The 26866-nt window shown below is 36.3% G+C and overlaps 2 protein-coding genes across 2 annotated transcripts; both read left to right on the top strand.

Moving 5' to 3' along the window:
* Positions 1 to 283: 283 nt before the first annotated feature.
* On the top strand, positions 284 to 26866 carry LOC100373199 (elongator complex protein 3). Its single transcript, XM_002731585.4, has 16 exons — positions 284 to 429; positions 1590 to 1692; positions 2021 to 2111; positions 2648 to 2695; positions 3602 to 3736; positions 3975 to 4043; positions 4299 to 4453; positions 5000 to 5080; positions 5370 to 5450; positions 8226 to 8352; positions 10908 to 11101; positions 12092 to 12248; positions 13004 to 13176; positions 14493 to 14547; positions 16506 to 16587; positions 26525 to 26866. Exons 1-16 carry the CDS (start codon positions 408 to 410, stop codon positions 26599 to 26601), a joined length of 1650 nt encoding a protein of 549 aa, XP_002731631.1. The 5' UTR covers positions 284 to 407; the 3' UTR covers positions 26602 to 26866.
* LOC102808029 (uncharacterized) lies at positions 19967 to 21840 on the top strand. Its single transcript, XM_078013187.2, has 2 exons — positions 19967 to 20501; positions 20786 to 21840. Exons 1-2 carry the CDS (start codon positions 19967 to 19969, stop codon positions 21838 to 21840), a joined length of 1590 nt encoding a protein of 529 aa, XP_077869313.2.

Below are 26866 nucleotides of genomic sequence, written 5' to 3'. Positions count from 1 at the left end.
ATCAATCAGTATAAACTGAGACGTTAACAAACTTTAATGAGGTATTTTTTAGGTGATTTGAAGGTATCGAAGGAGTCGCAGGCGGTATTAAATCAGTGCAAGTCATGCCCAGGTTAAACCTCATACTTGTGATTTCCGTTAGAAGATCCCATTGGATTGTGGGAAAATCAATGTTTATCAACACTAAATTTCGCACATGCGCAGCGCGACGACTACCGCCCTTTAACCTAGACAGAATTTGTAAAAACGAGTGTAAAAGGGTTTTCCCCGTCAGAGGGCGCACTATCCAAAATGGCTTTGAACGAACGATCATTTCACATGTGCTGTGACAATTTAATCTCGAGTTAAATTGCTGGAACCCATTTCTTTGTAGCATCACTGAGTAAAAGCAGCAGCAGCTAATTACGATGGGGAAGAACCGTAAGAAAGGTAGGATCTTGGACTAAAAATAGACAGCACATCAGTCCGATAGTAGCCGTGGTTTCGAGGCGTCTTGGGGGTCCGGATAGGTTCTTTTGCTTCGTCGATCTGTTGGTGCACACAGCAGCGTCGATGCGATTGGGATCAGAATAGGGTCCTTGTCGTCGTTTGTCGGTTTACACGGCCCATAACACACCGACAGACAAAAACTCGCAGCGTATTTGAACCCTAAACGTCGGGAACCACGGCTAATACGACAGCTTATAGGTAGCACACACAGTCACTTGGGGGCTGAACATCAATAAATACTAATTTTTTTTTAAAAAAATCATACGCTATACGTATATAAATAAACAAGTTGTGAAACATGGCATCTAGTAAATCGACACCCTGTCGGTTTCAAATTTCGATTTCTTACCTTAAAATGAAAAACAAAAATTTTAGAGGGGATCAGGTGTTAGGTTAATAACCATTGTTCATAATCGCTAACTTGGTTTTATTCAAAACTGCACAAATCACGCGTTTTCTGATGATACTAGTATCCGACGATTTCATGAACGAAAATGGCCAGCAGCCAGAATCAAGGGAGATTCGCACAGAGTTCTGGGTAAATCAAGTGCTCATACTCATTTTCAGCCAATCAGGCGTGCCGTAACAGCGAGTATTTCCACACAAAGTTATATTTCTGGATACTGAAACATGTTATTTACAGCCTGTTTTACTTTGTGATTAAAATTGTTCAATTAGCCTACCTCAGGTTTATTTCAGTGAGAGATTTATTATTTCTACATAAATGTAGAATATAGTTATCCGATTTCATTTAATTTAATTTTTTTTTGTAAATAAAATAAAAATGATTTACTTGATTATAATATTGCTGAAGTTGCAAATCCAGTGTTAAGTCTGAATTTTTTTTTAATGGTGAACATTAAGTCTTGATTTCAGCAATTAATTTTCAACTATTAGCTTATTTTGGTGATCATAGGGTCTTTTATCAACTACATTGTACAATATTGTTGATAAAATTGCTTTGACAGTTGTGATTCCCACACAGCAGAACAGATAAATCCCCCTGGAAAAATTCATTCAGTCAGAATGTCGTCTGAATAACCTCATAATATTCTGCCCTCAATTCTCATTTTAAATTGTATTGTGTGACTGTGTTTCAGTTCCACAGGCATCCCATGCTGAGTTAATGGCCATGACTGTGGCAGAGATTGTAAAACAGTTAATAGATGCACATGAACAGAATAAAGACATCAACTTGAACAGGTATGTTGCTAGTTAGTAATTTTATTCTGTGACTTGCTAGTCTGTAGTTGCTAATAGTTGCTGAATTGCTAGTAGGTAACAAGTATGTAGTCAATGAATTGCTAGTTAGTAGCAAGATGTACTTATGGATTGCTAGTTAGTATAATGTGTATACCTGTAAATCGCTTGTTAAAAATTTTACCTGATTTTCACTCAATCGAAAACCACAGTCAGTTGTAATAGTGTTCAATTGTCAGTCAATAGAGAATATTTGGATAATTGGTTGAACCTACTCAGCCATGTTAGGAATATAAATATATTTATTGAGTTCTTGTTTGTATATTTCAAGGGTAAAGAATAAAATATCCAGTAAATATGGTCTTTCAAACCAACCAAGACTAGTGGATATCATAGCTGCTGTACCACCTGCTTATAAAAAGGTAATTACTGTATTTGCTCCGTTAATCATGTTTTCTGATTACAGAGACCAAAGAGTTTCAAGGTATTTGACAATTATTACTCACCAAGTAGCTTTGAAAATTGATTTTCATAAATCATCTGATTTAAATAAAATAGCCGGCTTTTCTCTAAAATCATACAACTGATTCTAGTTTGAGAGCGATGGGCAATAGTAGTCTTGTTGTTTTGGTACCTCCTCACTGATACATCTGCTACTGTCTCCAGCATCTACTCTTGAGCTAGCATACATGCGCATACATGTGATATTTGCACTATTATTAGCACATCCACTTACATAAATAACGGAGGTATGTTTATGGTCAAAATAGTTATAAGTTGTATGTGAATGATCAAGTAAACATTAATGGTGATTTTTGGCTTACCTGTAAAAGTCTTGAAAAATATGTAGTCTTGTTTTGCAAATCCGTGTCTCAGTATCACTGTAGTTGTGCTATAATCTTACAAAACTGAAATGTAATAAACAGTTCACTTTTTCATTATTCATTTTCCTTTCTAGGCTTTGTTACCAAAACTCAAAGCCAAGCCAGTGAGAACTGCAAGTGGAGTGAGTAATATGAGTTTAATACATTTATACATCACCTCTGACTGTACCACATGACAAATCCAAATCTTGTCCATTTCACCATGGAACACCAATCAATAAGTATTTTTCGTACACGTCATTTTCTAATTGGTTGATGAATCCTCCAGAAATGAGGTTGCCTGAACATGATTTGCAGCTTAGTCGAATTTACTCCTAGAAGTGATGTGAACTGACGATCAGAATTAAATGTGAACAGAGCCTTGGATTAAAATAAGGTTGGGGAGCAACTCTGATGGCATGAATATCTATCAAAGAATGACACATATGATCTTAACACAAAACACACAAGACTGTAAAAGTTGTCTAGATTAAAGTCATTCACTGATATTTCAATCTATCAAATAGAATGAAAATTGTATCACAATATGTTTTGTTTTAAAAGTGCTACTTAATTATAACTTTGGAGATATGCCACAGCTTTTTGAGTGTTTTTACCCAGTGCAAATAATTTTTTTTTTCAACAATATCATGGCCAAAAATGTTAGGAACAAATTCTATAAGAATCCATTATTTCGTGAAAAAATAAAAAAAAATATTTACCAGAATCTCCTAATTAATTATGGCAACCAGATTTACCCAACTTATAACAACTTATACACATGTATGTCACTGAGCATTATTTTCAGATATGATGAGATGTTGTTCCCATAGAAACCAATGTTAAAATGGCTCAAATATCACAATTATCATGGTTTTTTGGCCATTCCTTTCTGAAAAGTAGTTCAGTAATCGTCTATTTTTATGCGATTTTTGTGATTAACAACATAAAATAATACCTTAAAAATCATGGAAATCTGAATATTCGTTCTAATTCCCGTGAATGACCTTAATAATGTTTTGTTTTTGTTTTGTTTTATTTTATTTTAGATTGCTGTTGTTGCTGTCATGTGTAAGCCCCATAGATGTCCACATATCAATATGACGGGCAATATCTGTGTTTATTGCCCTGGTGGACCTGATTCTGATTTTGAATACTCAACACAGTCCTATACAGGGTATGAAGTAAGTCTCTCAGTTGTATGAGTGGGGCAGAAGGAAAGGGGAGGGGCAATATTCAATATAGTTCACTCAAAAAGGGGAAAAAGTGATCAGTGAATAAATAAACGTTTTCTGTCAACCTAGCAACAGTACTCTAATGTTCGATCTAACGGTAAATTATTATTATTATTATTTTGATATTATATTTTGTAATTAATGTCATGGACATTAATTACCCTATTATAATCTATTGTGTTGACAGCCGACATCGATGAGAGCTATACGAGCCAGATATAATCCATATTTACAGACAAGACACAGAGTTGAGCAGGTATTTATAGTTTACACCCACCAAGAGCGGATAAATAGGGGCATGCATGTACTACTATGATACAATTCATTTTCACAAATAAGACACATGAGATTTGAACAGGTGAAGTTTATGCTTTTCAAGGGTGGATAGCTGTATAACATGTATCTATAGAATCAATATTTATTCAAATATTCTACTGCCTTGTAACCTGGTTTCAATTGAAATTTTGACGAATGAGAGTCTACAAATATATTTTAATATTATCATTTTTAGCTGAAGCAGATTGGTCACAGTGTTGACAAGGTGGAGTTCATTGTAATGGGCGGTACATTCATGTGTCTAGGGGAAGAATATAGGGACTATTTTATTAGAAATTTACATGATGCTCTGTCCGGTCATACAAGTAACAATGTAGCAGAAGCAGTCAAGTAAGTAACCAAGCATGAAACATTTAATCAATAAACGGACAGATGCAATTTGCCGCAAGAACCGTATGTTTCTTTTTGATTATCTTTATAATGACATTATGGCAATTTAATGCACTGTCCACCTGATGTGGTCGTTTGGTACATCGGCATAAGTTGCCCTTGGGCCATGTAAAATGACATAATAATATACATAATACATGTTTTCGAACCATGCAGCATACAAAATCTGTAGCGGCTTTTCACTGGTGCTGAACTCATATTTAAGCTTTTTTCTGCCAGTGTTACATGTATTATGTATTTCTTATGCCTCTGCTGATACTCCCATCCAACAACCACCTGTCCACCTGTTGACCTAAGCCATGGTTCTATTCAATTTATTAGTAAATGAATCTTAACCAATGGCTCTACATTGAGTCTGTGGCACAATCACGCAGAGTAGGAAATGACCTCTTTTCAGTGTTAAATCTCAATGTTGGATTTGAATTTGGCTCTACTGATCATGAGTCTAATGCTATTAGTGACTGGTATTGGTTGGGTTTGTTGCAGGTATTCTGAAAAGAGCAAGACAAAATGTATCGGTATCACCATAGAAACCAGACCTGATTATTGTTTGAAGAAACATCTGAGGTAAATAGTTTCATTTTCTTTTTTAGTTTTGTTTAGGGGTTTGATAAACACTTATTGTTGACAAATGTTTGAATTTACTAGATTGCATGAGAATACATAACTTTCTTTCAGTTTATCTCTAAAAATTGGCCATTATCAGTACGTGAACATTCATTTTTATGTGAGCCCTTCCTATGCACATAGCCGTTCTGATGACAGTGACGCTATACCATGATAACTTTTAGCATTCTATTTAGTTCATATGATCGATTCAACGATTTCTGTATTATTATTAATTAATCTACAACAGTGATATGTTAAACTATGGTTGTACCAGACTGGAGATTGGTGTCCAGAGTGTTTATGAGGACGTCGCCAGAGATACAAACAGGTAACAATTTTCTCAATCAGCACTCAGTCATGTGACATGCTTTTTGACTCCCATGTGTGAAGCACAAAATGGGAGTCTTTGCAGTTAGTGTGTCTGTATGTATGTGTGTGTGTGGGTGTGTGTATGTGTGTCCGACTGTTCCACTGCTATCTCAAGAACCATACATCGGTTTTTGATGAAACTTGGTGCATAGATGCTCTGGGCCAATGCGCAGATTTGATTAGGTTTTGGTAAAAATCCATGCTCGTTAATTAGCTAATTTGCATGATAATTAGCTAATTTTTAGCTGTTCTATGACTGTTCCACTGATATCTAAAGAACCACTCATTGGATTTTGATGAAACTTGGTACATAGATGCTCTGAACATATGCGCAGATTTGATTAGTTTTTGGTAAAAATCTGTGCATATTAATTACCTAATTTGCTTGATAATTAGCTATTTTTTAGTGGTTCCATGACTGTTCCACTGATATCTAAACAACCACTCATTGGATTTTGATGAAACTTGGTACATAGATGCTCTGAACTAATGCTAGGTTTTGATTAGTTTTTGGTAATAATCCGTGGATACTAATTATCTAATTTGCATAATGATTAGTCAATTTTCAGTTTTTCCACTGATATCTCAAGTACTAATCATCACATTTCAATGAAACTTGGTACATAGATGTCATATGACACTGCACTGACCTGATAGTTTTTATGGTAATATCAGTACATATAATTACCTAATTTGCATAATTAATTAATTTTCAGCTTTTGATATAAGTAGTGAGCATTACATTTTAATGAAACTTGGTACTTACATACTCAAGGACTATGCAGAGATTGATTGTTTTGGATAAATATTTGTGCATATTAATCACCTAATTTGCATAATTAGTTAATTTTCAGCTTTTCCACGGATATCTCAAGTACTAATCATCGCATTTCAATGAAACTTGGTACATAGATCCTTTAGGACTATGCAGAGACCTGATTAGTTTTAGGGTAAATAATTGTGCATATTAATTACCTAATTTGCATAATTAATTTTCAGCTTTTCTACTGATATCTAAAGTACTAATCATCGCATTTCAATGAATCTTGGTACATAGATCCTTTGGGACTATGCAGAGACCTGATTAGTTTCAGGGTAAATAATTGTGCATATTAATTACCTAATTTGCATAATTAATTTTCAGCTTTTCTACTGATATCTAAAGTACTAATCATCACATTTCAATGAATCTATAACTATGCAAAGACCCAATTCGTTTTTGGTAAATATTTGTGCATATTAATCACTTAATTTGCATAATTAACCAATTTCCAACTTTCACACTGATATCTCAGGTACTAATCATCACATATCAATGAATGTTTATACATGGATGCTGTAGGACAATAGACAGACCTGGATAATTGTGGGTTAAAATCTGTACATATTAATTACCCAATTTGCATAATTAACCAATTTTAAGCTTTCACACTGATACCTAAAGTACTAATTTCCATTTTAATGAAACTTAGTACAAAGATGCTCTAGGACAATGTACAAACCTAATTAGTTTGGGGTAAAACTCTGTTCATATTATTTCCCTAATTAGTGTAATAATTCACAATTTTTTGGTTTTAATCACATTTCAATTAAACTTGGTACATAGAGTTTTTGTTACATTGCGCAGACCTCATTAGTTTTACAATCAAATCTGTTCATGTTAATTTTCTGATTTGCATAATTAGTTTTCAGCTAAGTAATTTCAAATTATATTTAATGTGTCTCGAATACTCTCAGCACATGGGTGTTCTTTCTAAGCTTTCTTTGATTATTACCTTGCCGGTGACATCAAAAATGAAGGGAAAAGGAATATCAGTGGAAAATGTCTGTTATCGATGTCGCTAATAATTGTTGATTTGTATATGATAACTTGAGTAATTCTGATCCAAAAATTATCAAACTTGGTCACTTTTTTCATCAGTATAAAATCTTCCCAAAGTTAGAACGAGAATTGTCCTGTATGAAAATATCATGCACAAATTGAGAAAGTAGTAGTCCAAATCGAATGAAAAAATGTAGACTATTTCTACTTGACTGATCACATTGTTGATATGCATTCAAAGGTCACTGGTCCCAGAGGAATATACATTATGGTATATGTTCAATGTGGCGAATCATTTGTCTTATAATCAATAATGTATCTCCAAAATCCCATGAAAATACTTGACTGAGTTTCGATGTCTAGTTTAAGGAATAATTTCTAATACACATTAGCAAAACAAAGGGCAAGGTCACCAGAGTTTAATTATGCTTCAACTCAATTTGTTTTCAAATGACTACAGATTTTAATAATAATATTGTACACTACTATTCCTATGTTCAGAGCCATTTTTATTAATTTTGACCTTGAATATGGGTGCCCTCTCAACTCAAAATTTGTATTCCTGCTCATTTTTATCAACCAGATATTTGCGATATCTTCGGGGGCGGAGCTACATCACAAGACGTTCCACGTTGCTAAGACGCGCACCACTGTAGCACGTATTTCTATGGGCTCTGCGCGAGCTGTTGTGGAACACCGGTCAAAGAGAAGGTGAAAATAGCTAAATTTGAGAAAACGGCACGAACTAAACTTTGAAGTAATCCTGAACAAACAAATTTATATATGTTGGACATGCAGGGGTAATCTTGTTACACTGTTCAGGGGAGTCTTAACAACCAGGCGGTGAAAATGCCGGATGTCCATCCCGAGAATAAGAATTCATAGAACTAAATTTCTATTTTCTCACTACAGAGGGCATACAGTACGTGCTGTCTGTGAATCGTTTCATATGTCCAAGGACGCTGGCTTCAAAGTTGTTTCCCATATGATGCCTGATTTACCCAATGTAGATTTAGAAAGAGACGTGGAACAGTTCATAGTAAGTTCTGCAATTCACTGTTTGACTTTGGAATGTTTTATTTGTATAGCGTCCTCTGTCAACCTTTTGTGAAGTACTTTTTGTTTGATTGTTTTTATATATATGCTTTTGTAACTGGCTCTGTGTTTTTGTTGTAATTTTGGAGTGATTCTTTAAAAGATGACAGAATGAGAATGAGACATTAACTATTAGACTAAAGCTCAGTTATCAAAATTCTTCTATCCAACATTTTAAACATTCAAAGGGCAGGGGTCGTTTGAGAAAGTGGATTTCTCACAATCCAATGTGCTCTTATAATAGAAATCACGAGTGCGAGTTTTGATCTTGGTTCAACATGCACTAATTATCACCGGTGACTCTTTTGATAACTTCCAATCACCAGATACAAGTTTAGTAATGTCTCAGTTTGTACTCGTTGGTCTGCACAAAGTAGCCATCTTTGTTTATATGAGTCCCATATTTCGCAAATGCATGCACACCGGCCACCGTCCTTTAACTTAATTGAAGTTTGCCAACACTATATCGTGTTTAACCATTTGAGCAACAAAGTCAACTTTCGTCACCATTCACAAAATAGTTCTATATACCATATGTGCATATTAATTAAGTAATTTGCATATCATTAACCATTTGAGCAACAAAGTCAACTTTTGCCACCATTCACAAAATAGTTCTATATACCATATGTGCATATTAATTAGGTAATTTGCATATCATTAACCATTTGAGCAACAAAGTCAACTTTTGCCACCATGCACAAAATAGTTCTATATACCACATGTGCATATTAATTAGGTGATTTGCATATCATTAACCATTTGAGCACCAAATTCAACTTTTGTCACCATTCACAAAATAGTTCTATATACCATCTGTGCATTAGGTAATTTGCATATCATTAACCATTTGAGCACCAAAGTCAACTTTTGCCACCATTCACAAAATAGTTCTATATACCATATGTGCATATTAATTAGGTAATTTGCATATCATTAACCCTTTGAGCACCAAAGTCAACTTTTGTCACCATTCACAAAATAGTTCTATATACCATCTGTGCATATTAATTAGGTAATTTGCATATCATTAACCCTTTGAGCACCAAAGTCAACTTTTGTCACCATTCACAAAATAGTTCTATATACCATCTGTGCATATTAATTAGGTAATTTGCATATCATTAACCATTTGAGCACCAAAGTCAACTTTTGTCACCATTTACAAAATAGTTCTACATACCGTCCTGTGCATATTAATTAGGTAATTTGCATATCATTAACCATTTGAGCACCAAAGTCAACTTTTGTCATCATTCACAAAATAGTTCTATATACCATCTGTGCATTAGGTAATTTGCATATCATTAACCATTTGAGCACCAAAGTCAACTTTTGCCACCATTCACAAAATAGTTCTATATACCATATGTGCATATTAATTAGGTAATTTGCATATCATTAACCCTTTGAGCACCAAAGTCAACTTTTGTCACCATTCACAAAATAGTTCTATATACCATCTGTGCATATTAATTAGGTAATTTGCATATCATTAACCCTTTGAGCACCAAAGTCAACTTTTGTCACCATTCACAAAATAGTTCTATATACCATCTGTGCATATTAATTAGGTAATTTGCATATCATTAACCATTTGAGCACCAAAGTCAACTTTTGTCACCATTTACAAAATAGTTCTACATACCGTCCTGTGCATATTAATTAGGTAATTTGCATATCATTAACCATTTGAGCAACAAAGTCAACTTTTGCCACCATTCACAAAATAGTTCTATATACCATCTGTGCATATTAATTAGGTAATTTGCATATCATTAACCCTTCCAGCACCAAAGTCAACTTTTATCACCATTCACAAAATAGTTCTATATACCATCTGTGCATATTAATTAGGTAATTTGCATATCATTAACCATTTGAGCAACAAAGTCAACTTTTGTCACCATTCACAAAATAGTTCTATATACCGCCTGTGCATATTAATTAAGTAATTTGCATATCATTAACCATTTGAGCACCAAAGTCAACTTTTGTCACCATTTACAAAATAGTTCTATATACTGTCTTTGCATATTAATTAAGTAATTTGCATATCATTAACCATTTGAGCACCAAAGTCAACTTTTGTTACCATTCACATAATAGTTCTATATATCATATGTGCATATTAATTAGTAATTTGCATATCATTAAATTTTTGAGCACCAAAATCAACTTTTGTCATCATTCACAAAATAGTTCTACCCCCGGTATATATTGTATGTGCATATTAATTAGATAATTTGCATATCATTAATCATTTGAGCACCAAAGTCAACTTTTGTCACCATTCACAAATTTTAAACCCACCAAATTGTTTCAGAATTTTTGGTAAATTTTAATCAAGATTTGTCACCAATACAAAATTATGTCCATTTGGTCCAAAATTATCAAAAAATATTTTGAAAAATATTCAATATTTTGCTAAAAAAATGATGGCGCTCAAATGATTGAGGTGTCAGAAATAGTAATGCTTTATATTTCTTGCGGTCTCAGGAATTTTTTGAAAATCCAGCTTTCCGACCAGATGGAATGAAGATATATCCAACTTTAGTTATCCGAGGTACTGGATTATATGAACTCTGGAAGACCGGACGTTACAAGAGTTATCCTCCAAGTACTCTGGTTGATCTGGTTGCTAGGATACTAGCATTGGTACCGCCATGGACTAGGGTGTACAGAGTTCAAAGGTCAGGGGTCAGACACAAATAAGACAAATACGCTCAGACTGAAAACAATTGTAACAATGTAGCAGTTGCTTCAAATTCTGCAATAATATTGCATAATGATCGTAATAAGGATATTATTCATAATGATGTTCACCTCAGAAAAACAAATAAGTAAACAAAACTAAAATAGCGAAAACAAATTTGTTGACAACTGTTTTTTGAACCAAGGGATTTGTTAAGTCATTCTTCTATGGGATTCACAAGAAATCACTGAAAAGTTTCAGCAATATAACATATTTGGAGTTGAAAATGTTATTTTCTGTGCATGCTTTCCCTGTTGTATCTACGATAATTCATACACTGAATGACACATCATTACATCAGTTCTATGTTTAGTACTATTTTGGAATCATGACAATTATTTTTTTTTTAAAATGATGACACCATAAAAAAAACGCTGTGTTTAAACTGTATTTTATGAGTGATATATGCCAGTTCATTATTGCCTCTTTAAAAACCATTATTTTTTCCTCGGTTAGTGTTAGCGATTCCATCAGTTGAAATGATTCTATCAGTTGAAATGATTCTATCAGTTGAAATGATTCTATCAGTTGAAATGATTCCATCAGTTGAAATGATTCCATCAGTTGAAATGATTCCATCAGTTGAAATGATTTCATCAGTTGAAATGATTCCATCAGTTGAAATGATTCCATCAGTTGAAATGATTCCATCAGTTGAAATGATTCTATCAGTTGAAATGATTCCATCAGTTTTGAATTCTGAACACTACAATGATTGGTTTAACTTTAAATATTGCTAATATAACTGTGTTTTTTTTTTTTAGAAAAAGGATTGTGCTCACATTCTATAAAGCATGAACAAATACTTAGTTCTATCACTTCTTTAACTTGTATATTTTGTTGTATGGTTGTTATGTTTTTTAAAAAAAATAATATTTGCTTGGTTTTCATATAACATGAATATTGAGTTCTGTTTTTCTAATTTTAGAGACATTCCAATGCCACTGGTGAGTTCTGGGGTTGAACACGGTAATTTACGAGAGCTAGCTCTTGCTAGGATGAAGGACCTCGGTACAAAGTGTCGAGATGTCAGGACTCGAGAAGTTGGGATTCAAGAAATTCATCAGAAAGTTAAACCATACGAGGTAAAATAATACATTGCAACCATTATCTTCCAAGGTCAAATATTTTATCAGTTTTGAAAAAAAACTCTATCACATTTGTGTGACTTTGACCTTGATTGATCTATGGTTACCTGGAATCTTGTAAGAAGTATGTTACTGTAAAACCAGTTATTTTCATCTGATTTCTCTATTTTGATGTTTTGAGCAATTTCACTTGATTTTAAGTTCTTGGCAGTGAAACAATGAGCTCTGTTGTTATTTTACATGTTCACTTCGACACAATTTAGTGGACCTTACTAATCAATGAAAATAATTAATGTGTTCAGAGTACCGGTAATCTTGATCTTTTTTCTTTTCTTTTTTTAAAAAAAAAAATTTTAAAAGCGACAAAAGTTGACTTTGGTGTTCGAAGAATTATTAAAAACAATGATCATAACGTGACACCATGTTCCATAACTGTTCCATAGCAACATTTACAACGTGTCAAATATACATTGCTGCGTGATGACCACCTTCCCTCATTGTTCAGCACTGACCGGGTAGCCAGATATAAATGTTTTTTTAATGTTGACATTTAATGTGGTTTATTTACTTAGTCTGCTTGAGCCCCTCAAATAAAACAATCCCGCTGTCATCAGTTGTTTCCTCCCTTGTGCTTTAAAATCATTTATGTGTTAATTTATGAAGAAATATTCTACATTTAAATGATAATAAAATTGAGAGGGAGGTATGGTATTAATCACTTCTTATGCTTACATGGCCATTTTTTTTTTCAGGTTGAACTCATCAGACGCGACTACGTAGCTAATGGTGGATGGGAAACGTTCCTATCGTATGAAGACCCTGAACAAGATATATTAATTGGCTTGTTGAGACTGAGAAAATGTTCTGATCAGACATTTAGACCAGAGCTTAAAGGTGGTGTGTCTATTGTCAGAGAATTACATGTGTATCCTTAGTCTTCTGGGTCTAACATGATGGAGTGAGATAGGTAATACAGAGCACAAATGGGAGGTAATGTCATTACAATGTCCGTCTGTCTGTATGTTTGTCTGTGTCAAATCTTGTCCCAGTGTTATCACAAGAACCACTGGATAGATCGCGAATAAAGCTTGGAACTGACCTGATTTGGAGCAATTCGCCTATCACGTATACAAGAATTAGGTAATTTGCATAAGTGAAACTTCTGAACAAAATGAAAAATCAAATTCTCTTGATATATTTAATGTTTTGATACAGAAAGTGAAAACAAACTGTGAGTAACCAGAGAGTATCTTGTTGAATATTTGAAATAATATTCTTTTATATCTGTTATCAATATAAATTATTCTCCCATAATGCATTGTCATACAGTCAGCTGCATTATTCTTGTGATAACATTATTGTTATTATACAATTTTTTTTAATGGTTGTTACACATCCCAAACTTCAGACTTTCTTGTGAGCAGCACCTTATCTGTGTGGAACACCTTACTATTAAAATTAAGTCGAATACCAGCCGGATCTGAAAACTCATGTTCAATAAATTGTTTACACAGTACACAGCTGCTGTATTATGAACATCTGACCTGATTTGGAGAAATCTGTGTATATGTGCTAGTTAAATTGCATAAGTGAAATTTCGGAACAAATGAAAAATATAATTTTCTTAATACTTTTAATGTTTAGATACAGAAAGTAAATCAAACTGTGAGTAAAGAGACAGTATTTTGTTGATAAAAACACCACTGAACAATACTTTATAAATTCATTTAATTGATTGTTCTTATAATTGAGAGTTAAAAGTCAGTTTAATGAGATTTGTATCTGCTGACATTTTCATTACATGACAAATGAAAGAAAATATGTGCAGTTTTTCACAAATTGTTATTGTTTTTGGCACTAGATATATAATAATGGAAAGTAAATACTCCAGAAAATATCAGGATGTGTGTGACATTTAAGAATCATAGAAATGGCTATTTTCACAATCCTGAGACTGTTATTAGATGAACTCTGTAACTAGTGCCCTCGTCGTCACAGCAACTAGATTCCAGTATACACAGCTATAAACTGTGTGATTCGATCCTTGATAAACATTTTCAAATTATATTATGAACAATTGTATCACCATGTATAAGTGTGTCATCTGTGGGAAAAAAATGTATTTTCAATTCAGGAAAAAAAGATTTTTAGTAGTTTTATATCTTTTTGTTTTCTGTGTGCATATGTAATGAAGTTATTTGCACATTGGTCATGTGATCACTTTTCCTTAGCAAGACTCAGATATGGTAGTGTTGTACCAGTCAGTGCCAGAGATCCCAGGAAGTTCCAGCACCAAGTAAGTGATTCAACTGAGCACCACACAAGCACGGTCAGTTTCAGTAAACAAAAAAATGTTTCTGGTCATTTTGTTTTTAAAAGCGATGCCTGTAGGCAGCTTTTTATTAGCTCCGCTGTCGACTTTGTCGAGCGGAGCTTATCATATGAGTGATTGTCCGGCGTCGTCGTCCGTGTCAATGTTTTACTTTTTCGACTTCTTCTTGAAAACTACAAGCCTGAATGCTTTGATACTTCGTGTATATGTATGTACCTTGGGTAGACCTCTCTCAGATTTGTTCATTTCATGATGATATCTTCAATTCTCTAATTTTGGTGAATATTTTTGTCATTTTTGGTAAAAAGTGATATTTTCAACTTCTTGTTAAAAACCGCAAGTCCAATTGCTTTGATATTATATATATTGGTACTACATGTGAACCTCTCTCAGGTTTGTTCATTTCGTGATGATGTCTTCAATTCTCTAATTTTGGTGAATATTTTTGTAATTTTTGGTAAAAAGTGATATTTTCAACTTTTTTGTTAAAAACCAATAGTTCAATTGCTTTGATATTATGTATATAGATACTACATGTAGACTTTTCTCAGATTTGTTCATTTCGTGATGATATCTTCGATTCTTTAATTTTGGTGAATATTTTTGTAATTTTTGGTAAAAAGTGATATTTTCGACTTCTTGTTAAAAACCACAAGTTCAATTGCTTTGATATTACATATATAGATACTACATGTAGACCTTTCTCAGATTTGTTCATTTCGTGATGATATCTTCAATGTTCTAATTTTGGTGAATATTTTTGTCATTTTTGGTAGAAAGTGATATTTTCGACTTCTTGTTAAAAACTGTAAGTCCGATTGCTTTGATACTATACATAATGTTCATTTTCTAATGACGTCTTCAGTTCTGTAATTGAATTGTGCATTGCTAACAGCGGAGCTATCTCAGCCGATAGGCTGCTTGTTTTTTTCTCCTGAAAACCCAAAAAAAGTTGTGATGTGTACATTTTCAACTGATATGCACAGGATCAGGATTTTTTTCAGAGGAGCCTGATTTCTGCATTGTGCTTGACGATTCTGGATCCCGTACAACGAATACAATGTAAAATAAATTTTAATGTACACTGTAAAATGATTTTGCATTATAGGTCTCTGGCCCCCAATTACACAAGAGTAAAATATGGTCTTTGAAGAAATAAAAAAACATGAATGTAGAAGTTGTTTACAAATAGACATTACCCATAATCCTTTGTGTTTTTTGTGTATTATTATCGTTGCTAAGGACTCAATTTCTGTGTGTGCGCTGGTAATGATCCATCTGCTTTAAAGTTTTACAGCAAGCCTCAGAAGTATTGGGGCAGCCAATTTGCAAACTCGCTAGCGAATTGGCTAACTGCTTGGGTTTTGACTAAACATTTGGCTTTCGAGTCTTGCTGGCCCCGACTTGTGGTCGCATTCACTCTGGGCGAGTCTATATTGCATTAGGGAACATAGTACATGTATGTGTATGTACGTTCCCCTACTGTTATATAAATTCACCCAGAGTGGGCGTGATCACAGGACGGCGCCAGCGAGATTTAAAAGCCAACCGCTCAGTCAAAACCAAAGCAGTTAGCCAATTTTCTAGCGAGTTTGCAAATTGGCTGCCCCAATACTTCTGAGACTTGCAGTAATGTCGTAAATGGACAAAAAAATCACAAAATTACGTATACGTTTCATGAATGAGTAAAAGTTTGGCAAATTTTTGAAAAAATGTTGTAGACGTATTATATTAATTTGCTTAATGTAGCCAAACACCATAGTTTTCACCTCACCAAATAATTTTTACATAATTTGTTAAATTTTGAATATATTTTTCTTTGGTTTTATACAGGTCTTGAAAAACCCAACTTGGGAAATCAAAAATTTTAATGGCCATTAGATACAATACTTAATGTTTAAAACTCTATCTATGTTTTTCAGGGTTTTGGTACGTTATTGATGGAGGAAGCAGAAAGAATTGCAAGAGAAGAACACGGTGCTTCAAAAATTGCTGTTATTTCAGGTAACTTACAGCACTTCACATATAAAATAATTTATAAACACAAACCATTGATTGTGCCAGCTAGGTGAGTTGAAAACTACTATTGGTATTAAAATAAGAAAATCAGTAATCCTTGCTTTTTAAATACACCCACTCCAAGGTTCTGTTTCATCGGTAAAAAAAAACACATACATTTCTCAGTTTATTTTTCTCACAACTGAAAACTGATTGCTAATCAAACTGCCATACAATGATTCATGAGTTTAGTCACAGTGTTACAACACCCATCTGTATATATCGTATTTGTTCTATTAGAAGCGCATCACTAATAGATTTGCCCTAAACCTCAAAATTCCATTTATTTATATACCTGATCAATAAAATATGAATAGTTAGACCATAGGTCTAAAGTGAACGTTTTATCAATTTTTGAAAAATCAAGAAAAAAGTGAAAATTTCCCTTCTTGCTACCTTAATACATCATCCCAGGTTTACGAAAGATCGAAATTGCGGAATAACGTCGCTCAAATCAGTGTTTTAAAACGCTAGCAGAAAAGACTACAACTGCCGTTTGCATATTGTTTATCTTTGAAAGGGTTTAAATGATAACATCTTATCTGTATACTCCGTTGTTGACGATTCTGATATAACGGGTGATAAGCTTCCAGTCGCAAACAATGCATGTTTGTCTAACGTTCATTGTCAGCATTATTGTCAGTCGAGACTTCGTTGGAGAAACATGGTCATACAGTACTCATTTCGCCCAACCTTCCGCTTTTACATCGACCGCTTAACGCTTAATTTCCGACCATGCGGTCTTGTCCGACCGGAAACCGACCGCATTTTAATCGCGTTTTTTTTTTTTTTTTTTTTTGGCTCGCTCGCTCATTGAAAACACCAACCGCTCGCCCAAACACTGATCACTGGCGCAGGAGTAGTCGAAATGGTGGTTTTGATAGTAAAGTGTGAACGTACAACTAAAGTGAAATTTGTGTTGTCACAAATATGTTTTGTAAATGCACTCACTCTACTTCCCACATTTTTGACTATCCAATCAGAGTTCCCCTGTTATTTCCACCAATCATGCCTTGCCCTGACCTTTTCTTTGTTTATCTTGCACACGCCACTTAGCGTCCCTTCATTGTTTTATCCCCCTTTGTCTTTTATTCATTCATTCATTCTTTGTCACGCCTTGCGTAGTGTACATTGATTTCGCTATTACTATTCATAGTATTCATCCAGTTATTTCTATTACAATCAAGCTATTATTCTATTACAACTTCACTACAACATGCCTTCACGAGGTAAATCTTCAAGGGGACGTTCGAAGAAAACTCCCCTTCCACGCATAGCTCCGTATGAACGGCCGGTAACCCGTGGATCTACCAGATCTCTGGACCAGCTAGCTGCAGAACAAAGAAATGTACCGATTGCTGTACCACCATCCACCACATCAACATTGTCTGGAAATGGTTCATCATCTGACACCAGTGTCAGATCCGGAGCTTCCCCGAATACAGGGTTCGTCACAACCGCGATGTTTGCTGAGTTGCAATCTACAGTTTCAAATATTGCCAGAATGGTTGAGCAACAGTCATGCGCAGGACCAAGAAACATTGCCGGACTTTCCGCATCTCCAAACACAGCTTCACAGGACCAGCAACAACAACACTGTTTTGGTTTGAACAGTATAACGCCAGTCACCAATGAGCCAGTGCGAGATAGTGCCATACATAATTTTCATGCTAACCAGCCTTCACCAGTACAATTCGTGGAGAATAGAAGCACCGCGACAACAAACAACATGGCGGCTCGCACACAACAACAAACCCACGCCAACATCGCCGGCGATCAAACTGTTCCTATCAACTCACCGACGCCAAATGGTCTGCTAGCAACATGTGGGACACCTTCTGAACAACTCCCACATATTGAACTGGTATCACCTTCTATTCGTCACGATATTCTGTCAGGTAAGGATGTCAATCTCGCCTGTCTTCTTATCCCAGGTTATAGTTTTACGGATGGCCAACGTCATGTAATCGTCGGTGATCAAGCATTAACTTTAAAGCCCCTTCAAGACAGCCGAATAACTCGTGCATTGACTATTCAGGAATTTATTCTTGCTTTCTCCGTTTATAAAAATGTCATGTGCGAGGTGTATCCCAACAGGCGGGTCGAACTGGACGCATACGAACGTGACATTGTTGACATGTCTCGGCGTTTTGGTGGTCTTGCGTACTATGAATATCACCGGGCTTTCTCAGCTCGGGCTGCTGCCTTGCTTTTAAATCACAATGTCAAGGTAGATTGGTCACGCCGGGACACGATGTTGTACTGTTCTATTTTTGCTGGTCTCCGTGCTAATTCTTGCAATCTTTGCAATAGTGTGGCACACACAACAGAACTTTGTCCACAATTGGCATCATCTAGCAAGAATCATGGGCATCCTTCGACTATCTCATCCCAGAATTCCCTGTCACATGACAGGAATGGGCGCAAGCGCATCACACACCAAGGAAAAGAAATCTGTAACAATTTTAATTCTGCAGGAGGTTGCAAACGAAATAACTGTAGTTTTCTACATGCCTGTCTCTCCTGTTTCGCTTCTGATCACAATAGCAGCCAAGGAAAATGCCAATCGAAAGACCGCCAACATAAAGCTTGACTACCCACGTGCACAGCATCCACTCCAATTCATATTGACATTCTCAGTAACGAGCTAACCTTTCATCCTGACTCCAATTTCGTGAGTTACCTTATTACAGGCTTAAAGGAGGGCTTTGATACAGGTATTAGGAACCTTCCAACCGATACATTAATCTGTCGCAATCTACTGTCTGCACGCAACCAGCCCAAAATTGTTTCTGAGCATATCATTTCTGAGGTTAGTAAAGGTTATTTAATTGGACCCTTCTCTGAGCCTCCTTTTACAAATTACCGTTGTAGCCCGATCGGTGTTGTAGATAAAAAGTACTCTAACAAGAAACGACTTATCGTTGATTTGTCATCTCCACATGACAGTATTGAAACACCCAGCATCAATGACCTGATCGATAAGGATGAGTTCTCGCTTACGTACGTCAAAATTGATGATGCTGTGTCTGCTATTCAATCGATGGGCAAAGGAGCATGGCTATGTAAAACGGATATCGTGGATGCCTTTAAATTGATTCCAATTCATCCATCATTGTGGCACCTCTATGGCATCTGCTGGGACAACCAATATTATTTCTTCACTCGTCTGGCTTTTGGTTCACGATCCAGTCCCAAAATCTTTGATCATCTGTCATCCGCAATTTGCTGGATAGCTCAGAACAACTACGGTATTAACACGATTTTCCACTTACTCGACGATTTTCTAACCGTCGATGCACCTTCATTTGATGCTGATCGAACTATGGCTGTTTTAACTCTAATATTCCGTCGCTTAGGAATACCAATTGCCCCACACAAGACCGTTGGGCCGACTACAGTCCTCGAATACTTAGGAATCGAATTAGACACGGTTAGGATGCAAGCACGTTTACCCCAGGACAAGCTTTCGCGAATTCATGAACTTTTGAAAACGTTCCTGTCACGCAAGTCTTGTACTAAACGTGAACTTTTGAGTCTCCTAGGCCATCTCAATTTCGCATGTCGTGTAGTGATACCAGGTCGAACTTTCATTTCCCGTTTGATTGAACTTTCAAAAGGCGTCAAGAAATTACACCATCACATTTCAATTTCATCCGAGAGCAGGAAAGATTTACATATGTGGCAATATTTCCTGTCTGGTTGGAATGGAGTCTCCATGTTCCTTGATGCCCATCCAACATCAGCTTCGGACATGCAACTGTACACAGACGCAAGTGGCATTGGTCACGGAGGCTACTTCCGTGGACATTGGTTCCAAGAACGTTGGTCTCCTAGTCTCAAACTTGAAACGGACCCAAGTTTGTCAATTGCCTTTCAGGAACTTTATCCTATCGTGGTTGCCTCCATACTTTGGGGCCACCTCTGGGTTAGAAAACGCATTTTGTTTTATTGCGATAATTTGGCCACTGTCCATATCATAAACAAGGGACGCTCTAAATCACCTGCTATTATGAAACTCATGCGGCGCCTTGTCATCACAGCAGCCTCGTCTAATTTTATGTTCCAGGCGGAACATATACCAGGAAAAATTAACCATATTGCTGATGCTCTCTCTCGATTCCAGGTCCGACGGTTCAGGGAGGCAGCTCCAACAGCAGAACCAACCCAGTGCCAAATTCCCTCCGTAGTGATGTTCAGTTAAACCAGGCAGTGATGGCATGCCACCAAGCATCACTGGGAAAACGAACAGTAGGATCCTATTCAACTGGCGTCCGTGCTTGGTTACGTTTTACAGCAATGTTTGGAATACAAGGTCAGCCTGCCATTTATCCACCCATATCAGAAGATTCCTTGGTTTATTTTGTGGTGCACAGTGCTACTTATTTTCATCTCAAGTACTCAACTATCAAAGTCTACCTGGCAGGGATACGTAACCATTACATATTAAGAGGTCTCCCAAATCCACTAGTGACTGGTAACGGACAAACCCACTTACGACTCAACCAAGTGCTACGAGGTATTCACCGCCTACAAGGTTCTAGTACAAGACCACGTTTGCCAATAACCTTTGACATTCTGAAAGGCTTATGCGAATTGCTCCGTAAGGGTGTCTTCGGGCCATACTTTGATCTCATGTTGGAAGCTGCCTTTTTATTAGCTTTCTTTGGCTTTCTTCGTTGTAGCGAATTTGCTTGTACCACCAACAGTTTCAACCCAAACCTCAACCTCTGTGTCAGAGATGTTAAAGTAGTAACTCGTGGAGAACACATAGATCACTTGTCAATTAACATCAGAACATCTAAAACTGATCAGTTCCGGCGGGGCTTTGACTTAAGACTTTTCCCCACCAATACCTCCTTATGCCCTGTTTCTACTTTGTACAGATTTCTAACCGTCCGCCGTGAAATGAATGCTGCTCAAAGTGAGCCTTTATTTCTGCTTCCCGAGAGAATACCACTTAATCGTCGTGTGTTCACCACCTCCCTGCGTTCGCTCCTTACTAGACTGAGACTTGAACCACAGTACTTTGCCGGACATTCTTTCCGCATTGGAGCTGCAACTACTGCTGCAAGCGTCCACCTCCCAGATCACCTCATACAAACTCTTGGTCGTTGGTCTAGCGATTGCTATCGCATTTACATTCGAACACCTGAGAAACTTTTACGTTATGCATTTACAGCACTTACAACAATGTAAGTTTATTCAGTTCACTACTCCATGTTAGTTCAAGCCATTTTCTTTTTTGCTTATTTTTGTACTGTTTACTAACATGTATCCTTCACATTTGATCACGTAGGCAAGATTACCTGCTTTCTCCTACGCCATTCTGGGTCATTTGTGAGTCCACCTGGGCTGCACAGCTGCCTGTCACCCAGGACCCCCTTCCTCCAGGCCGAACACAGCATGTCGTGTTCCTCTGGTGGAATTCCTACCTTCTGCATGTTCACCACTTTCCACCTGGTTCTCGCGGACGCACCTCTGCCTACCAGGAACCCTCCCCCCAGGCCGAACATCACTTCATGTTCCTCTGGGCCGGAATCCTTCTACCTTGCATGCCACCTTTTCCACCTGAGCCGGGCAGTGCATCCTGCCCCCCAGGACCCTACTCCCCCCAGCCTGTACACCTGCGTGTCTCCTGGGTCGTGAGTTCCCCTCCCACCTACTAACTCTCCTTCCATGGGGGTCACTTCGGTCATGTTCTGTCTTCTCATGCCCTCCGCTTGGGAAAAGGACTCCATCCTGCCCCCCATTACAGGGTTCGACGGCCATCTGCATGGCCACCTCCCTACATTTCGGCCGTGGCAGTGTGTCCTTGACCCCAACCTTGACAGTGACCTGATTGAAGGGGCCCCTTGCCCAATTTTATTTTAGGTACTTGTTGTTTTTTTATTTACAAGCCTTATTTTGACTTGTTTTCAATTTTGTAGTTAATTAATAGATTGATTATACAGAGTGGTTTATTTTACATGTATTTGTATTTATTATTTGTTTTTTCATTTATTTTATCTCAATAAATTGCTTGTTTGTTATCCCTTATCTTGGTTGTGTGATGTGCATTTACAAAGTGAAATTTGTGTTGTCACAAATATGTTTTGTAAATGCACTCACTCTACTTCCCACATTTTTGACTATCCAATCAGAGTTCCCCTGTTATTTCCACCAATCATGCCTTGCCCTGACCTTTTCTTTGTTTATCTTGCACACGCCACTTAGCGTCCCTTCATTGTTTTATCCCCCTTTGTCTTTTATTCATTCATTCATTCTTTGTCACGCCTTGCGTAGTGTACATTGATTTCGCTATCCCACCTCCATCCCCCACATTCCCTCCTTGGTCTCTTCTGTCAGACTAACTGTTGGGGAAAAGGACTCCATCCTGCCCCCCATTACAGGGTTCGACGGCCATCTGCATGGCCACCTCCCTACATTTCGGCCGTGGCAGTGTGTCCTTGACCCCAACCTTGACAGTGACCTGATTGAAGGGGCCCCTTGCCCAATTTTATTTTAGGTACTTGTTGTTTTTTTATTTACAAGCCTTATTTTGACTTGTTTTCAATTTTGTAGTTAATTAATAGATTGATTATACAGAGTGGTTTATTTTACATGTATTTGTATTTATTATTTGTTTTTTCATTTATTTTATCTCAATAAATTGCTTGTTTGTTATCCCTTATCTTGGTTGTGTGATGTGCATTTACAACTAGTATTAACTATTATTAAATTCTGAACAGCACTTCAAATCTAATAGTTGTATGACACTTGTATCGTGAAAGCAGCTGGACTGGGACCTCTCAGGCTTGTTACGTGTTTTGGGTGCTTGTTCTAAATGTAATATGTTATTTTATTTTAATGAGACAGTTACGTGAAAAAAACAAACATAGGTAACTCATTTTGACAGAGCAGAGAAACGAGGAAATGTTAATGATTAATTCCAAAAATAACGATACCGAATCCACGTCGGTCCATGTCTGGTAAAATTTGACATTCAATTTTTAAAATTAGGTCATGATCATTGAATGACTTCGGTCTAAACCGTATACGTATACGTAAAATTGTTCCCACAAAAAATATTTTCGACTAAAAACGGCCACATGCCCTGAAAAAATCGAACAGAGCTTGACATGTATAAATAATTTGTTGGGCTTAAAAATTTAGTTACAGCCATAAATATTTGGTGGCCAGTCGAAGAACAATTTCGAAACTCAAGATTCACACCACTGCGAAAGTAGAACATTCCGGAGGCGGTGAAACGGAAGAGCCAAACTTAACGCATAAAAATAGAACGCGTATTTTGACCTCTGTGTGGCCAACCAATGGCTGGACACGGATACGTTTGCGGTCGTTACCAAAGAACTCCGCGTCCATTGCCTGGCGATGCTCTTCACCCCCCCCCCCCCCCCCCCCCCGGAATGTTCTACTTTCGCAGCCTAATCGCAGGTTTTTCGAAAAACGTCGAAAAAACACAAGAATTAGTAGAAATGTTCCTATTTTGGGCCGATTATTGATAGAGAATAATGTCGTTATTACAAAAATGCTGAAAAACCGTGAGTTTTTGCCTTAGTTATTTTTTTATCGGCGAAAAACTGCGAACTCGGCAAATTTGGTTGCACAACTTCCCTCTGTCCACAGTGGAGGGACTGTGCTCTATCATATACACCCAGCGACAACGATGCCAGCTAACTGTGGGAGAACCAACGGGGATCGACATTCCAAACAAATTATTGGGACACGGTTGTCAGACATTCCAAACAATTGAAATTATCAACGAAAGACTAGGTTTATTTTAGGCTTAGAAATATACTCTTTCAGAGCGGGCGGGAGGTAGTGCGAAATGAGTACTGTAAATTTGCGCAACTTTCTTTTAAATCGTTTTATTTTCCAAGTCAATATTCTATTTTACTAATACCATGTTTTCTAACGCAATGGCGGGAAAAAAAAAAGAAAACAAAGCGTTGACAGATGCAGCAAAGAAAAATCTGCCACTCAGTGTCGCACTGACACAGCAATGTTTTTTCAAACATTGGCCATTTTGTTTCACCATGAAAACCGTTTTATTAGATCACTTATCAGAGACACTTGAAGGATTAGCTTGTTTGTAAACTGTCAGCGTGTACAGTGGGACAGTAATGTTTGTCAGAGGATTATCCCTCGTTATTCGTTTGCATAACAATGGAAACCCGAACGTTCCTGGAGTGGGGACTCAAATGCCAGCAGTTTTCTTCATTTTTCACGCTCGAGCTTGAAATTATTCATTATCTGACACTCTTTATGAGCTCTATGATATCAGTGGTTACTATGTTTGGCCATTTTTAGTGTATATTTATAATAATGCTGCAAATCTACAGTGTTTTATTAACCAAAACTGTTTTTCGCGTTTTTCTCGAATTGAAGTTTCGATTGAGTACGACTCATTGGGACCGCCGCCAAATCAAGTGCGTTCGGACTAGGACATTCAAACTCACAGTTATCGTTCAAAAGATAATGATGGTGCGAAATATGTCTGGGTTTTTAAAGAAAATGCTTTGTCACAGAATAATAGTCTGCTAAAGGTGCCAAGTATGAAATAATTTGAGGACAAAAAAACAAACCTGCATAGAAATCGGAATAATAGGTCTTTTGATTATCCGAGACGCATTTCAATGGACTTGATTACGGACAATGCATGGCGTAAATTTCAGCAGGAAATTCCGCAGTGTGCTCTCGCAATCGAGGACTTAGTCATTTTTACAAGATTCGCCATTTTTGATGTCACGTGATAATTATGTAAACAATGACTGTCCAGTTTGTGCGAACTTGTACCTCTATACTTAGTCTTTTGAAATATATAAGCTAAATTACTGTTCTGAACAAGACAACAGACAGAGAATGTTTTATTCGAAAACGTCACAAAACCCTTCTCGCTACCTTAATAATTACAGAAAATGTTGTAGTATTGTTTTGTAAATTCCTTCATTAAGATTAAAAATGTGTGTTGTACACTGTACATTTGATATTTACTGATAGTTAAGTACGGCTACGGAGACACTAATGGTAGTTAACAGCCTTTTTGTGGTTGATGTTCTAGTAACTAGAACCAAGACCCTGTGTTGCTATACTTTAACAAAGTAATCCTGCAAGTTAATCAAGTTTTAGGGGTTTTCTTGCAGCCCCAGTGAATGGATAATAAAGTGTACTCTCCTAGTAAATGCTGAACAAAAAACGTTTGCTATCAAGGTTTAGTGAATTGTTGGAACAATAGCGATGAGCCAAAAAGTAGTATTACTGTTAGTATATATCAGTCTCGTCAAACTATGAAGTGCGTGTACTGTAAATGCATTAAAGGGGAAGCTTTCAAGCCCAGGGATTGCACCAAAGAATCATGGGACACTATTGTTTATGTTGTTTACGATGTTAATGTATGTTTTGTTATCCATTGTAATTTTAATCTAGAAAGTAAATTTGTTGTTATATTAGGCTTAACTGGAGGATGCCCTTTTAATTGATAAGTAAAATCCACTAAATTAAATAACAATTAAATAACATTGTTTCCTTAAAAAATTTGTGAAATTGAAACACAGTGAATATGCTCAAAATAGTGAAATTGAATGTCAGTGAAAATAAACGGTTTTACAGTACTTTGCAATACTGTAGAATACTTTATTTTCGCTTGGAATTTATTTTCGCTATTTTCGCTGAAGGGATGACCCTGTGAAAATAAAATCCAGCGAATATACTTTTTTTCCTATATTTCACATTAAACTCTTCAGAAATCAGTGAAAATAAATTCCATACAAAACACCCAAAAAGCCTTTTCAGCGAAAATTAATTCCAGCGAAAATAAAATATTCTACAGTATTGTCAATATCGTCATTCTAACCTTGTACTGTTTTTATATCTACTACAGGTGTTGGTACAAGGGACTATTATCGTAAACTTGGATACGAGCTTCAAGGACCCTATATGGTGAAGTCTCTGTACTGAAAATCACAATTCCTTGATGTACTGATACTGTCCTTTTTCATCTACAAACCATTTCTGTACTGTTTGAAGACACACTGATTAGATAGTATTTGTACAGCCTAACACATCACCAGCTGACAACCTATATAGATATACTGGGAGCTGAAATGACTGGTGTATGACAGTATCAGTGGGCTATGTGTTAATAACTGTGGCTTTCATATTCCAGAGTATCTTGATCTAGAAATGTATTTGTTGTCATAAATTAAATATCTTGATATATGTA

The sequence above is a fragment of the Saccoglossus kowalevskii genome, chromosome 18 (genome assembly GCF_978046115.1).
Source record: "Saccoglossus kowalevskii chromosome 18, keSacKowa6.1, whole genome shotgun sequence".
In the NCBI taxonomy this organism is placed as follows: domain Eukaryota; kingdom Metazoa; phylum Hemichordata; class Enteropneusta; family Harrimaniidae; genus Saccoglossus; species Saccoglossus kowalevskii.
This window is presented reverse-complemented; position numbering and strand designations above follow the sequence as displayed.